Here is a 16236-nt window from a genome sequence, read left to right as displayed (position 1 = left end):
CCAGTGTCTGTGTGCAGCCCTCCCCCACTGGACTGCCAGCTTCTCAAGGGCAGACGGTGTGTCTCATTGACCTGCCTGTATCCTGGGCACCACCCTTTCTAGCTGTGTGGCCTCGGACTGGATGTTTTACCTCAGCGGGACTGTCTGTAAAATGGGAACAGCGGTGCCTCCCTCTGATGCACGTCACAGAGAGGAGGCCAGTAGCATTCAGACACAGCAGTGCTGCAGCAGCTTCTCAGAAAACATGTGGAAGAAATCACATCAGACACTCGCTCTCCACCCCTAGACCCGGGAATCTCCAAGAGCCGGGCTCTGGGCAATCCCGGGAGGGGCTGTCAGTGCCGTCTGGCTGCACAACTGCTGCCTGCTCATGTGGAGAAGTGAGGACAGGGCCGTGGCCTGCGGGCCTCCCCTGCCTGCCTCCGTCAATTCTTGCTGTGGACAGAGGGCTGGACCTTCGCAGGGGCCTGGCCATGCCAGCCTCGTGGTTCTCCCCAGGTCACAGGGCCTGGCGGTGTACGTCTCCTGGCAGCATTAGGACCTGGAGGTGGAGTGGGGCCTCCTCCATGCATCCCCATCGCTGGTTCCAGGGGTCGGGGAGGGGTGAAGGGGATAGTTCAGGGGGGGTTGAATTCCATGACCTCTTGGGGTGGTGGTGAAATGAGGGGACATGTGTGACCTTGGCCTGATGGAGACATGGTGTGGTGGTGGCTGTGAAGGAAGAGCCCCGCTCCGATGCGGGGGAACCAGGGCGTGGGGCCTGGGCAGTAAGTGACCCCGTCAGGGACCCAGAAGCTGGGCTCTTGGTGGGAACGCAGTGAGCAGCGCTGGCGTGTCACAGGGACCGGGAGCTTAGGAGTGAGGGGGAATTGACCACAAACTGATCTTGCAGCCGGGGAGTCAGTCACAGCCTCGGAAACTGGACCCAACCCCTCTCCCTGGCTTGCTGACAGCGCTCAGGCCCTGGAACGCCGTGCGGGCGTAGCCCAGGACTTGGCACCGTGACAACCGAGGAAGGGAAGTGCTGACCATGTCTCACCGCTGGTTTGAGTTAGTTTCAGTTCAGTTCAGTCGCTCAGTCGTGCCCGACTCTTTGCGACTCCATGAATCGCAGCACGCCAGGCCTCCCTGTCCATCACCAGCTGCCGGAGTTCACTCAGACTCACATCCATCGAGTCCGTGATGCCATCCAGCCATCTCATCCTCAGTCGTCCCCTTCTCCTCCTGCCCCCAATCCCTCCCAGCATCAGAGTCTTTTCCAGTGAGTCAACTCTTCGCATGAGGTGGCCAAAGTACTGGAGCACTCCTGTACTTTTGCACGAAGGCATCACAGGGGTAGAAATTTACTCCCCCTAAATGCTTAGATGGGAACATTACCGTGTTTTACGTGAACATGTGTCAACATCACTGGGGCGGGGGAAGGTTCCAGGATTCTCTGCCAGCTGAAGTCATTACCACCAGACACTGGTTGGGGGCCTGGCAGATGGGGTGGAGGCAGCCAGGCTGGTGGGGGGGAGGGGGTAGCCAGAGGGCAGGAGTCCTCATGGGAGCAGGGGAGGGGGTCTGAGCAGGTGGAGCGGGGGAGGGAGCTGGTTGGCTGCAGGCTGACAATATACATTAACCTCTCTCTCCCAGGTCACGCAACAGTGGGCTTGGGGAACTTGAGGGGTGGGGACGGAGAACAAAGGCTCTGGAAGGGTGAGCGCTGGCAGCTCAGGCCAGGAAGACAGGCTGGGGCCAGACTGTTGAGGGGCCTGTAATCGTAGCTGTGACCAGTAACTAGCTGTGTGACCTTGAGCAGCTTTTCCACCCTCTCTGTGCTTCAGCTTCATCTTAGTAAAACATCTCAGTGGCTACCCACAGCTTATGGCTCTTTGGAAGTGTAAGAAGGTAATGGATGTAAAATACCTAGCGCTGGGCCTGGCACAGAAGCAGGCGCCAGGACACATTTACTGTTTGTTGGTGATGATAAAACCACGCCAATATAGATGTGCTCACATAAATTAACAGCTGGGACACACTGAAACTGCTACTCAGAACTGGCCCTGAGTCTGATACCAAGTTTGTTTTCTCACCGTCCGCTCAGTGCAGCAGTGGTCTCTTCAGAAGCCCTTGTCCATGAAGAGCCAGGGCCCGGGGCTGACTCTCCTCCGCGGGGCATCCCTCTCTGGTCCAGTCTGCTTTTGCCCTGCAGACTCGGCGGGGGGTGGGGGAAGCAGTGGGTTACAGCAGTGCCCTTCTCTGGAGGGGGCAGTTCTGGGCGGGCCACAGAGGGCTTCTGTCCTCTACACCGGCTCTAGAAAGGAGAGGCTCCATGGTCACAAGAGAGGTCCTCCTTCCCAGGGTCTGAGCATCACTGTCCCCAAGGGGATGTACAGGCAGTGCCTGGAAGTGTTCCTTGACAGCCTTGGGGCCACCTCCCTTGCACCCCAGAAAATGGGAACCTCCTTGAGGAAGGCGGGTTCCAGACCCCCAGAGAGCCTGGCCCAGCTGGTGAGACACCTTCAGGTCTGAAAGATAATGCGACATCTGGGCTCTGAGCTTTTGGAAGAAGACATCCATCACACATTTATGGAGTCCTAGGACTTGAAGACGGAGAAGGCAATGGCAACCCATTCCAGTACTCTTGCCTGGAAAATCCCATGGGCAGAGGAGCCTGGTAGGCTGCAGTCCATGGGGTCGCTAAGAGTCAGACACGACTGAGCGACTTCCCTTTCACTTTTCACTTTCATGCATTGGAGAAGGAAATGGCAACCCACTCCAGTGTTCTTGCCTGGAGAATCCCAGGGACAGGGGAGCCTGGTGGGCTGCTGTCTATGGGGTCACGCAGAGTTGGACACGACTGAAGCGACTTAGCAGCAGCAGCAGGACTTGAAGAACCAGAGATGAAAAGACCCCAGAGAGGGTCTGTCGGGACAGACAGCAGGACCCAGGAGAAAGGGAGGAGGACTGGGGATTCGGGAAGAGAGAGGACAGTTCCTGGGCCTGGGCACACTGGGAAGGCGGTGGGGCAGTGAAGCTGGGCCTTGAAAGGTGCATGAGAATTGGAAGTTGGGGCAGGAGGGGAGATCAGGGGGAGCGGAGGCGTGCCTCTGAGAAAGGGGAGGGTTGCAGGATGCAGGGAGAGAGAGAAGAGGAAGACGCATGGCTGGAGCGGGTGGGTGTGCAGGGGAAGAGTGTGCAGTGGGTAGATGGGGACCTAATAATTCAGGAGGCCTGGCCACTGAGGGTACTGAAACCAGAAGTAACTGGATCAGGGCAGTCTCTGAAATTCCAAGGATGTTCCCCGTGTTCTCAGTCCATTTTACGTATTATTCAAGATGGCTCTGAAGGGATCTTGCAAGAAGTTATGCAGTCTCCTGAGCTGAGGCTTGAAGGATTTGGAGGTAGCACCTTATTCAAGGTCAAATAACTGGCAAGTACATCTTCTGACCTTCAGAGAGAAGCTTATTTCTCTTCAGCTTGTGACCTTCTCCCGTGACAGCTATCATGCAGAGGGAAAGCCCTATCACAGGGGCCTGTATTATTATAAAAAAGACATTAGAACTGTGTGGATCCACCAGTGGGGATGGCTTCCTGCCTGGGGAAAATCTGGGAAGGCTTCCAGGAGGAGGGGGTATTAGGGAGTTAAGAGGGGACCAGCAAATAGGTACAAATGACTGTCTGGGGTGAGGCACATCTACCTTCAGATTGTGGCTCACCCAGCTCATGCAAGTGACTGAGCTTCTCTGGACTTGATTTCTTCATTTGTAAGGTGGTTACAGTGTCCTCCTAACCTGATTAATGCTATTATTGATCTCAAGTGAGAGGCCTGCTCGGGGCCTGCACCCTGGAAGAGTGCTCAGAGATAGGCTCCACCCGCTCCATCTCTGGTGCCTTACATGCTCTAGGAGGGAAAGGGCTTCTTCTGCCCTAGGTCCTCCCTTGGTGACTGACTACAGCCTCACCTCTCCCTTGTTTTGAAATTTTATCCAGTTCAGTTGCTCAGTTGTGTCCGACTCTTTGCGACCTCGTGGACCGCAGCACGCCGGGCTTCCCTGCCCTTCACTTTCTCCTGGAGTTTGCTCAAACTCAAGTTCGTTGAGTCAGTGATGCCATCCAACCATCTTATCCTCTGTCGCTGTCTTCTCCTGCCTCAATCTTCCCCAGCATCAGGGTCTTTCCAGTGAGTCGGCTCTTTGCATCAGGTGGTCAAAGTATTGGAGCTTCAGCATCAGTCCTTCCAGTGAATATTCAGGGTTGATTTCCTTTAGGATTGCCTGGTTTGATCTTCTTGCTGTCCATAGACCCAGATGAAGCTGGGAGGGGAAGCCTCACCTCAGAAGGAAGGGACTCACCAATAAGGGCACTAGCTAGGGGTTCTCTGGGCTTTGGGGGTGTGAGCAGATGGAGCGGGCCGGTCTTGTTGGATTACCTGTGCTCAGAACAGAGCTGAGCCCAAGCAAGGACACCCCAGGGGATGGAGGGAGTTATTTCCCACGATGGGTGTTGCTGTGGGGCTACAGGTAGACAGACCTCGTGACGAGTCCTAAGGTGTCCTACCTGCACACAATACATGCCTGACAGTCTGGCACTTACTAGGAGCTCAGTTGTTGCCGAGGGTCTGGAGCAGGCTGAAACTACGTGGACTGACCTGGAGCTTGCAAGCCTCTGGAGTCGAGGCTGTGAAGTAGGCAGGACGATCCCAGGTATTCTCCCACCCGCCTGTTCGTCCGTATTTCCCTGGGGGGGGTGGGGTGGTGTTGGATTTCATGATCCCATTGCACCAGAGTATACAGGAGCCACTCTAGTCTGATTAGCCCTTCTGGATGGTGGCTGTAAGGGAAGTGGGTGTGATTCCCTGTGTGTGGTGGAGGCGCAATACCTGGAAAACATTGCTGTGGCTTTCCAGTAGGATGGAAAAGGGGGTGACCCCAGGCAAAAAGGTCGGGCTGGCTGAGTGTGCCTTTCCCAGAAGGATTTTCAGTTCAGTGAGGGTGGTATCAGTTCAGTGAGGGTGGTATCAGGATCAGTGTGAATCCTAGGCCAGTGGGTGGGGCACCATTTGGGCTCCTGGGTCCGTCTTGTTGCACTCACATACCTGGGCAGCTCACTCCCTCTCCCTTCTGCTGCTGCTGCTGCTAACTCGCTTCAGGCGTGTCTGACTTTGTGCGACCCCATAGATGGCAGCCCACCAGGCTCCACCGTCCCTGGGATTCTCCAGACAAGAACACTGGAGTAGGTTGCCATTTCCTTCTCCAATGTGTGAAAGTGAAGTCTCTTCGCGACCCCATGGACTGCAGCCCACCAGGCTCCTCTCCCTTCTACCAGGCACTAAACCTCCTGCTGGCCCAGCCCAGGACAGAGAACAATTGCCCCCAGAGAGGGCACCTGTCTAGCTATCTAGTTCCAAGTTGGGGCACGGAGTCAGGTGTCTGGTTTCACTGGGTGACCGTGGTAGACAACCCCCTTGGAAGTGCGGGGTTAGGGAAGGTATTGGCCCTGGAGAGAGAGAGGGTGGAGAGCCCGACGAGTTCCGGCCGGGCCTCGTCCCCGCCCGCGGCCAGAGCGCAGCACGGGTTGGGATGGAAAGCGGTTGCTGCTGGGGCAGTTGGCGGCAGCTGGCCGCAGAACGTCCCCTGTGGCCGGCCTGGGAGGGCAGGGCCGGAGGCTCCGGGTGGGCGGGCTGGGGGCGGGGCCGGCCGCTTCCGGCCTGGAGTGCGAGGGGCGTGGTTCGCAGCCTGCAGGCTCCGGAGCTTGGGTTGTGGGGAGGGGGTTTGGGTGCACCCCTGTCTTTTGGTCAACCCCGCCTCCACAGCCGCTCTCACACAGCTTTGGCCGGCCTGTCTCAGACTAGCCAGAAGGAAGCTAGTATTCGTTCAGGACACCTGTTAGTGCCTGCTTTGTGCAAGGCATGGCCGGAGGGGTGTCGGACCTACCAGGTGAACAGGCCCGGACATTCTCCCTGGGGGAGGAGGAGAAGGCCCAAGTGAGAGCGTTTCAGATCAGTGTCATCCGGAAGCTGAGTGATAACCTGGGGGTTGGGGGTGGAAGTTGCTCCTTTGGTTAGAACAGCCTCTGGTAAGGCGCGCAGCGTTTGATCTGTGAGCCTGGCCTAGAGCCAGGGCCACGCGGAGGGAACGGCAAGTGCAAAGGCCCGGAGGCGGGACTTGGGCAGGGTGTGGCCCCTTGGGCGCGGAGCCGGAGACTCCTCCGCGGGCCTCCTCGTCTCGCGGAGGACCCAGGGCTAGGTCCCAGGATCTACACCCTGCCCAAGTTCCTTGGGAGGGCGACGTGCTCCTGGCTGGAAGTGCATGTCGTTCCGGACTTCTTGGACCTGGAGGTTGTGCCATGTGGTTACCTGTATGGAAGGCTGTAATTTTCCACTTGTTCCCTGGAGGACCCGGAAATCTCTAGATGTCACCGCTGTGTTTTTCTTAAGTCATATTTGAAGTTTCACCTTGGAAGACAAGAGTCAACGCGTGCTTTGCTGGAAGGGAAAGCCCACCTGCTCAATTCCTGTTAGATGCTGGCCTTGGCTGAGACGTCCCCAGGTCTGGCCAGGAGAGGCACCTCGGTGCATGCCGGCCGCAAGAATGAGCCTCTGTGGCTTCGGACTCCTCTGTGACAACCTCGGCAAGATCATGGGCCGAGCTTCTCTGTGGAGACCCCCCCATCCTCAAAAGCCAGATGTGGCTCCCGGGCTCCTGGTACCGAGACCCTGTTCAGCCCAGAGGCCTATCTCACTGCCAAGGTCTGTGCATGGCTCTACCCTGGGAAGGGGGTGCAGGAAACTTCCTGTCCTGTGGGTGGGCCGGCTGGATAGCTGTGGGTGGGGGCTGGAGGGTGTGAGGGCTGTTTCTCCAAGGAGGTCCAGCCTTGGGACCTCACCCACCCTCCGACCAGGGCCTGGTTGATGCCCCACAGTCCTTCCTGCGCAGCCTGGTTTCCACACTGACCCGGGTAGAATGAATGGGAGACTCCCTTGGGCTTGGAAGGAAGAGCAAAGGTGGGGACCATCTCCTGCCCTCCTGGGAGCCAGGCCGTGTCCTCCTGGGACCTTTAAGTGCAAGGGAAGAGGATGGTGAGACACCCACTGACCAAGAGGTGGAAGCAGATGGGCAAAGTTGTGGGGAAAGAGATCTAGGCACCGGGAATCTGTGGGGTTGGAAGGCGGGTGGTGAGGAGGGGCTTTGACCCTGAGTTTCAGAGCCAGAGACAGCCCTCGGGCTTCTCTTTTCCTAGCCTGGGGCTCCCAGCCACTGCCTGTTGGAGACAGATTTAATAATCCTAGGCTGTCTCTGTGGCGGTTAGTATTGCAGGAGAGAAGCTTTACTCCTAAAACTTTTATTGATCCAGACACTAATAAAAAGTAAAGAGTTTTCCGGAGCAAGGTTTTTTTTCCCTTTTTTCTACTAGCGCGAAGAACATCAGGGCCCTAAAGCACGGGAGTGTTTCCCTCCTCCTGCCTAGATTCGGTGGTGGGTAGGGTGGGCCTCTTTCAAATCTCACCTCTCCTGGAGCCTTCCCTATCGAGCAGGTCTGCTTTGTTGTTCAGTCGCTCAGTCGCGTTCGACTGTTTGCGACCCTATGGCCTGTAGCCGGCTGGGCTTCTCTGTCCATGGGATTTTCCCAGCCGAGAATACTGGAGTGGGTTGCCACTTCCTTCTCCAGGGGATCTTCCCCACCCAGGGATTGAACCCTTGCAGGCAGATTCTTTACCGCTGAGCCACTGGGAAAGCCCACCGTCATCCGTTTTCTCAAGCAGGTTAACAGGCTACCACTGTGCCTCTAGTCTGACCTGTCCCCCAGGAAGGCTGGGGCATTACCGGAAGCTTTCCTGTGCACCTGAGACCCCCGGGCAGTGAGCAGCACTTGCTTCAAGGTAGCAGAGGCGTGGCTCCTGACTTCTTATGCCTTTCTGGGTTTGGTGTTCTTTGTTTCTACAAATTGGTTTCGTACATACTTACTGAGTTTTTAGACCTTCCATAGGATTTAGAAATACAGCAGAGCTTCCCTTCTGTCAGGAGAGACAGAGCATCATAAAGGAGTGGAGAAACAAGTCATCCCAGACTGGGTGATGTAAGTCAGGGTTTTTGTTTGCTTTGTTCAGCACCTAAAATAGTGCCTGGCACATTGTTGTTGTTGTTGGTTTGCACTTAATAAATATTTGCTGGCTGAACGACCAATATGATAATGAAGGAAACAGCCAAGTGTTTCTGTGGGGAGGAGCGGGGAGTGGAGGTGGGTGGGGAGGGGGCCAGGACCTGTTGTAGCTAGGATGATCCAGCCTGCCTTTAGGAGAAGGGGGTGGAACTGGAGCTCCTGCCTGGGCATTAGAGAGGACAAAGTCCCTGAGGCGGGAAAGCCTCTGCTTCTAGAGGCTGATGGAGGTTGCCAGATGAGGTCAGAGGAAAGGCAGGTCACACTCGGCCAACTTCTCGTCCTGGGGAGGAGTTTAATCAGTTCATTCAGTTCGGTTGCTCAGTCGTGTCCGACCCTGCGACCCCACAGACTGCTGCACGCCAGGCCTCCCTGTCCATCGCCAGCTTGAGTTGACTCAAACTCATGTCCGTTGAGTCGTTTGGAGTTATTCAAATTGCTGTCTGGAGTAATTGAAGGGTTTTTAGCCCAAAAGTTAAATAATAGGATTTGTGTTTCTAAACGGTTCCCCCTGACTCCCAGGTAGGGGTTTGGGGTCAGACTGATAAAGAGGCTTGGACAGGTGTGAGAGATTTTAGAGGTGGTAGTGGCAGGATTTTGGCTTCCTTAGTGGCTTCTTGGGCTCCAAAATCACTGCAGATGGTGACTGCAGCCATGAAATTAAAAAGACACTTGCTCCTTGGAAGAAAAGCTATGACCAATCTAGACCACATATTAAAATGCAGAGATATTACTTTGCCAACAAAGGTCTGTCTAGTCAAAGCTATGGTTTTTCCAGTCATGTATGGATGTGAGAGTTGGACTATAAAGAAAGCTGAGCGCCAAAGAGTTGATGCTTTTGAACCATGGTATTGGAGAAGACTCTTCTGAGTCCCTTGGACTGCAAGGAGATCCAGCCAGTCACTCCTAAAGGAAGTCAATCCTGAGTGTTCATTGGAAGGACTCATGATGATACTGAAATACTTAGAGACTCCATGATACATGATGAAACTCCAATACTTTGGCCACCTGATGCAGAGAACTGGCTCTTTAGAAAAGACCCATCGCCAGCTCCCACGCCCTCCGTCTGCGCCTCGCTCTACCGGCCGTGGGCCTCCCCCAGGAGCCTCTGAGCGGGATCCCTAGAGATTTAGACTGGGGAGGGCTGCACTGGGCCCCCCTAGGTGACGTCCAGTGGCTCTTTGAGCTCTGGCTCTCTCCTTGGAGGGCTCTCGTCCCACCCTGTAGTGTCACCTGCCCTCCTTCCCCTCTCCCCACCTGATCGCTCTTTGAGTCCAGGTGCCTAAGGGAGAGCACCGTGAGCCTGGTTTTCCTTGCAAGGCCCTCTACCTTTCCCAGAGCTGAGCTGGACTTGGTCTGCACTGATGGCTTTGCTCTGAACGCTGCTTTGGTGGGTTTGGCTTCCAGAGAAGTTTGAGGTCTATTTCAGAATATTTTGGTGACCCAGATCTTGATCTCTCTGCAACACTTAGCCATGAGGCAGGAGTGGTGGGGTGGGGGGGAGTTAGAATGTGTTTGGCTCACTGGGGGGACAGTGTAGAGCTGGGGACAGCCCAAGAGCTAACAGTCTCCAGGTGGGTTCTGAGTGTCTGTTGAATGAATGACACTCAGATATTTGAGTCTTTGGACTCCCAAGTTGTTTTGGTAAATGCTTTCTCTGCATTTGGCTAGCCACCGTTTTTACATCTTTCCTCTTCCAAGGATAGCGTGTTTCCTTATTTTATACATGAAGAAACTGAGGCTCAGGAAAGTAAAGAATTTTCCCAAAGTCCCACAGTTGCTGAGTAACACAACCAGAATCACTACCCGGCCCTGCAGACTTCCAAATCACTTCCACCTCCTACTGATGGATGAACCCTATGGACAAGGAGATGATGGTGTGAGTTTAAGGCACCCAGGTCCCTCCCTGCCCCCTTAGAAGTGTTCGTAGGCTCTGCCGGGGCTGTCGGGCATGCCTCCTGCCTCATGATCCCTGATTCTTCTGGTCCTCCCCCTGTTCTCCTTCCCCTGCTCCCCAAGAAGCACACACACCAGTTGCTTTAGGTTCTAGAAAGATAGAAGAGGATTCCCAGGCAGCTCAGTGGTAGAGAATCTGCCTCCCAATGCTGGCTGCTGAACTCCTCGATAGAAAGGCAGCTCAGCAGCAGCACATCCCCTGGGAGACTGCTAAGGAGGCGAGGGTTCACCCCTCATAGTGGGGAGACAGAGCTGGCCAGGTGGGCTCTGCCCGGAGAGGTGATGCCTTTTGCTGTCTCCTGACATGTCACGTGGCCTTGAGCCTTTGTACTCTCTCCCTCCCAACAGATTCCAGTTAGCCTGGGGGTTGGGTGGGGCCGGGCAGAGGCAGGGCCTGTTTTCAGGTTGCAGAGAATTCCAACTACAGCCCAGCCTTTCATGACCTGGGTGCTTCTAGAGGAGCGTGGGCAGCTGGGACATGTTAGAGGGTGGTCTTGCCTGGGAGTCACTGAGGGTCCTGGGTGAACCCCGTCTTTACAGAAATCAGCTGAGGCCCAGAGAAAGATGTGACTCTTGCCCAGAGTCACTACTCAGAAAGTGACCACTTTGTGTCTCCCAGCATATCCTAAGGCAGTGTCCTTCAGCCTAGCTAAACAGGCTGGCCTTTATCAAGTGCTCCCTAGAAGTCAGCTTTGCTCTGTAGCTTATTGAGTCCTCACGGCAAGCCCTGGGGGCTGAGCGCTGTTGAAGTTATTGCAGAGGGGGAAACAGGCCCAGAAAGGTGACCTGACTTGTCCAAGAACACAAGATTGCAAGTGGCACAGTCCAGATTTGAACAGTCTGACTTCAGAGCCCATGTTCCTAAGCACTAGGCTACACAGCTTCAGACTGACTTGACTGCCAGGCTCCATAGAAACAGACCAAGGATGTTAAATCCTTGACTGACCTGGCCCCTGCAGAGTTAGGCCTGAGGACTGTGCCTGGCCTTGGCCTTTGTGATAGGATGGCTGTACAGCACCTCTGGGCTGCCCACCCACTCCTGGTGTCCGAAGTGGCCCGCTTTTCTTGGAGGGCTTGCTAGACCAGGTACAGAGGCCCAGGCAATCAAGTCTCTCCTTTCCTCTGCTCTGTGTGTGTGTGTGTGCGTGCTCAGTCATGTCTGACTCCTTGCATCCCCATGGGCTGTATAGCCCAGCGGGCTCCTCTGTCCATGGGATTTCCGAGGCGAGAATCCTGGAGTGGGTTGCCATTTTTCTTCTCCATTCTTCTCCTCTACCTGCTCCTATTTTAGCAGCTCACAGGCCATGCCCACTCTTGGCGCCTAGGGGCCCTCAGAGAGCCCCCACACCTGCAGTCCCTCCTGTGGCTGTAGAGCCAGTTTGGGAAGGAGTGAGAGCCTGTGTGCAGGGCTCCAGACCCTCCTCTTCTCTCCTCCCTCTCCCTGCCTTTCCTGCGCTCGTGGTCTCTAGTCTTCTCATCTGTGAGAAGGGGGGAAGAACACAGCCGAGCTCATAGGGTTTTGAGGCCTAGACTGAAAGCCCAGTGTTGGGGCACGTGTGATGAAAGATGCTAGGGGAGGCGGAACAGGTGGAGCCTCCAGAGGGCAGGTGGGAGAAGACTCCTGGCCCTGGCTGACCTCATGTGGTTGGGCCCTAGCCGCGGACTGTGCTGTCCTGAGTGAGCCGGGAACCCTCGCGCGGCATGACTTCCTCCTCGGAAAGATGCATCCAGGTGCTACCTGCCTGGCATAGTTGTGAGGAGGAGTCATGAGATGCTGCTGGGAAGGAGTGTTGTGCTGGCCCGTTGTGAGGGTTGAAAAATGTGTCTTTCCTACTCTTATTCTTGAGATGTCGCCATCCCACAGAAAAAGAAGGGCAAGAAGGCAAAGTGGTTGTCTGAGGAGGCTTTACAAATAGGTGAAGAAGGAAGAGAAGAAACAAGAGAGAAAGGGAAAGATACACTCAACTGAATGCAGAGTTCTAGAGAATAGTAAGGCGAGATAAGAAAGCCTTCAATGAACAGTGCAGGAAAGTAGAGGAAAACAATAGAATGGGAAAGACTAGAGATCTCATCAAGAAAACTGGAGATATCAAAGAAACGCTTCACATAAGGATAGGCGCACTAAAGGACAGAAATGGTAAGGACCTAACAGAGGCAGAAGAGATTAAGAAGATGTGGCAAGAATACACAGAAGAACCATATAAAAAAGTTGACCCAGAAAACCATGATGGTGTATTCTCACCTAGAGCCTCAAGTGGTCCTTCGGAAGCATCACTACAAACAAAGCTAGAGAAGGTGATGGAATGCCAGCTGAAATATTTCAAATCCTAAAAGATGCTGCTGCTAAAGTGCTGTACTCAATATGTCAGCAAATTTGGAAGACTCAGCAGTGACCAGAGGACTGGAAAAAGTCACTTTTCATTCCAGTCCCAAAGAAGGGGCATTGCAAAAGAGTGTTTGAATTATTGGACAGCTGCACTCATTTTGCATGCTAGTAAGGTTATACTCAAAATCCTTCAAGCTAGTCTTCAGCAATCCATGAACTGAGAACTTCCAGATGTACAAAATGGGTTCAGAAAAGGCAAAAGAAGCAGAGATCAAATCGCCAACATTAATTGGATCATAAAGAAAGTGAGGGAGTTCTAGAAAAACATCTACTTCTGCTTCTTTGACTATGCTAAAGCCTTTGTGTGGATCACAACAAACTGTGGAAAATTCTTGAAGAGAAGGGAATACCAGACTACCTTATCTGTCTCCTGAGAAGTCTGTCTGTGGGTCAAGAAGCAACAGTTAGAACTGGACATGGAACAACAGACTGGTTCCAAATTGGGAAAGGAGTACGTCAAGGCTATATATTGTCATCTTGTTTATTTAACTTACATGCAGAGTACATCATGCAGAATGCTGGATTGGATGAGTCACAAGCTGGAATCAAGACTGCTGGGAGAAATATCAACAACCTTAGATGTGCAGATGGTAGATACCGCCCTAATGGCAGAATTAATGAAGGGGCACTAAAGAGCCTCTTGACAAGGGTGAAAGAGAAGGGTGAAACAGCTTGTTTAAAACTCAGCATTTAAAAAACTAAGATCATGGCATCCGGTTCCATCACTTCATGGCAAATAGAAGGGGAAAAGTAGAAGCACTGACTGGTTTTATTTTGTTGGGCTCCAAAAATCACTGTGGATGGTGATTGCAGCCATGAGATTAAAAGATGCTTGCTCCTTGGAAGGAGAGCTATGACAAACCTAGACCGTGTATTAAAATGCAGAGACGTCACTTTGCCGACAAAGGACCATCTAGTCAAAGCTATGGTTTTTCCAGTAGTTGTGTACAGATGTGAAAATAGGACCGTAAAGAAGGCTGACCACCAAAGATTTGATGCTTTTGAACTGTCATAGTGGAGAAGATTCTTGAGAGTCCCTTGGACAGCAGGGAGCTCAAACCAGTCAATCCTAAAGGAAATCAACCCTCAATATTCATTGGAAGGACTGATGCTGAAGCTCCAATACTTCGGCCACTTGATGCAAAGAGCCAGCTCATTGGAAAAGACTCTGATGCTGGGAAAGGTTGAAGGCAAAAGAAGAGGGTGGCAAAGGATGAGATGGATAGATAGCATCACTGGCTCAATGAACGTGAATTTGAGCAAACTCTGGCAGACAGTGAAAGACAGGAAAGCCTGGCCTGCTGCATTCCATGGGGTCGCAAAGAGTTGGACACAACTTAGCAAGTGAACAACAGATGAATTTGGATTTTTACTATCGGGCATTTTGTCTAAAATCTTCCCGAGACTTCTAATCTGATCCTGACTTTTGAGGGATTTGGGGATTTTTGCTGTGTTGTGTCCTGTACAGAAAAAGGGAGCTGTGCCTTTAAGTCCTCAGCAACCCCAAGTGGGACACTGGCCCTTTAAAAGCACATTACAGAGAGTTGGAACTTAGCCTTTGTTTAACTAGCCATGTTCAGTCCCAGCGGACGGGGCTGGAGCGGTATGTCTAGGACCAGAGCGGGGTTGGACTGGCTGGGCCCGGTGGGGGACAGCGGGCAGCAGGGGTGGCTGGCCCGGCCCCTCGGTTTCCCGAGCCTGGTGGCCGCGCTGAGGGATGGTGAGTGACCTGATGGCCCTAGCAGGGGTCGGGATGAGGGAGGCCGGGGAAGAGGGCAGGGGGGTGGCCGCCAGCCTTGGCCCCTGAGCAGCCTCTCGGGCCCAGGGAGCACCTAACCGAGGCTCGTGGGAACGGTCCGGCAAAGAGGGTGTCTGGCCTTGGGAGGGCTTCGGCTGTTCCCCAGCGATGGTGTCTCTGCCCCGCTGCAGGCATCACCCGCCGGCCCAGAATGTGGAAGCAATTAGGATGGCCCGCCAAAAAAGCGAGAAACGGAGGAGTGTTGTTGCTGTTTTTAGTTTTTAAAAGAGAGGAAATCCAGTGTCAGTTGCCCCTTTCCGTGAGCAGGCCCAGGGGCCGCTGTGACTGCTCCGAGAACCGAGAACCGGGAAATGAGCAGCCTGGCCTTTGCTCGGAATCACCGAGTCCAGGGCTGCACTGGGTGGGGCTGCGCTGGGGTTCAGGGGCCGTGTCAGCTCTCCCCCAGCCCCGGCCCCCAGCCGGAGTCTTTCTCTCTCGATCTCCCTGCCTCTGTCTGGTCCCTGATCCGGAGGCTGCCATGGGGTTGAGTTTGGGGTGTGTTTTGCTCCAGCTTAAATGCTTCCGACAGTTGTCAGGAGCCTGTGGTGCAGCAGTGTATGCCCAGGAAGTTACCCCTCTCGGGAGAAATCGGGGTTTTTTCTTGTCTGGTACTGCTGTGGGGAGGAGAGCGAGCTGGTGCTCCAGCCCCGTGCCTGGCTTCTCACAAGTCTCCGTGGTCCTAAGCCTTGCCCACCTTCACTGCCACGGCTGGGGGGCTGCCGACCCCTACCAGCTAGTGGCCGCCTCACTCTTTTCCCGACAGGTGACACAGGAGCTGACGCAGGCGGCTCTGAGTGGAGGTCTGGTGACTCACAACTTTTCTAAGTTACCTGAAAGTTGGTGTGTCTGATCACACGGTTTCTGTAGCTTTGGTGAAAGCCTCAAAGACATTGACAGGCAGTGGAAAGAGTTTGGAGTTGGAGCCCGGATGCCAGGCTGTGCCTGTGAACTGTGACCTTGGGCAAGCTCCTAGACTTCCCTGAGCCTCTGCTCCCGTAGGGGCAGAGTGTAGAGGGGAAGCCCTGGGGGGAGGAGTCAGTTCAGCTGGGATGGGCAGGCGGCACGGAGGTGGTGGTCTTTGAGCCAGGCATGGATGGGTAAGGCTCACTGGCCTCCTGCGTGTGTTCTAGGTGGAGGTGCGAAACCCAGGATGCCTGAGTTGGGATGTGCCTCGGAGGCTGTATTTACAGTGTACAGCCTTACTGGTCGGAATCCTGTGGGCCAGTGGCAAATGACAGGCAGGGCTAGCTTATCCTAGAGTCAGCAGTGTGGGGTGGGAGAAGAGGGTGGGCTCTTGGAGCCTGGCACCCTCTCTGGCCTTGGGAAGCCCCTCAAGGCTTCAGGGTGTGTTTTCTTAACTGAGGTTGGGTGGCTGGAACCCCTAAGTGGCAGCGATGTGGAGTCCTTTAAATAGGGTGCCAGGGCACTTCGAGGTGTGCAGGGTGTCATGGGTGAGGCAGGGTCCTAGAGAGCCAGGGATGGCTTGCAATCGCCGAGGTCACTAGGAGCAGGAGGAACTTGGCAGCTGGGCCCTGGGCTTGCCATGAGTCTGTGCCTGTGCCTGCGACTTGGGAGCCGGTGGCTTGTTGGCAGCCACCCACTCCAGCTGTCTCCCGCGAGTTTCAGTCTGGGAATCAGAGCTCTGAGGCCCTCTGGGACTCCCAGACGCCAGGCTTTGGGAGGATGGGGAACCAGGCTCAGCACCCCAGGCTCAGTGCTGGCATACTGGAGAGGCGCCCAGTAACTGTATACTGGGGCACCAGGTTAGCTCAAACCAGGGTGGGGGTGTTAGCATAACAGACCTCCAGCAGACTTCTGGAGGAGGTGAGGGCAGCCCATTTGTCAGGTGAGAAAGCCGAGGCCCACCTGAGGGCTATGCTCCCTTGGCCTGGTGCCCCTTCTTCTTCGTGTCTTTGCTCCTTGTCTCCCTGAAGCCACAGAGTCCCCTGTCCTG

General features: G+C 54.6%; 1 protein-coding gene across 12 annotated transcripts in view; it reads left to right on the top strand.

Annotated features, from left to right (window-relative positions):
- DAB2IP (DAB2 interacting protein) overlaps nucleotides 1–16236 on the top strand; it is a 209595-nt gene that overhangs the window by 154883 nt on the left and 38476 nt on the right. Inside the window, exon 1 of one of the 12 annotated variants that reach the window (XM_042245749.2) lies at nucleotides 6170–6733. The exons of 9 other annotated variants lie outside the window; for them this stretch is intronic. In XM_042245749.2, coding sequence (XP_042101683.1) covers nucleotides 6561–6733 — 173 coding nt within the window. In that variant the 5' untranslated portion in view covers nucleotides 6170–6560. Of the gene's footprint in view, nucleotides 1–6169; nucleotides 6734–14037; nucleotides 14205–16236 lie in introns of those variants that run through there. 2 more of the 12 variants (XM_042245752.1, XM_027966480.2) reach the window with 2 other exon arrangements.

The sequence above is a fragment of the Ovis aries genome, chromosome 3 (genome assembly GCF_016772045.2).
Source record: "Ovis aries strain OAR_USU_Benz2616 breed Rambouillet chromosome 3, ARS-UI_Ramb_v3.0, whole genome shotgun sequence".
In the NCBI taxonomy this organism is placed as follows: domain Eukaryota; kingdom Metazoa; phylum Chordata; class Mammalia; order Artiodactyla; family Bovidae; genus Ovis; species Ovis aries.
Note: the sequence above shows the minus strand (reverse complement) of the source record. Positions and strands in the feature narration are given on the sequence as shown.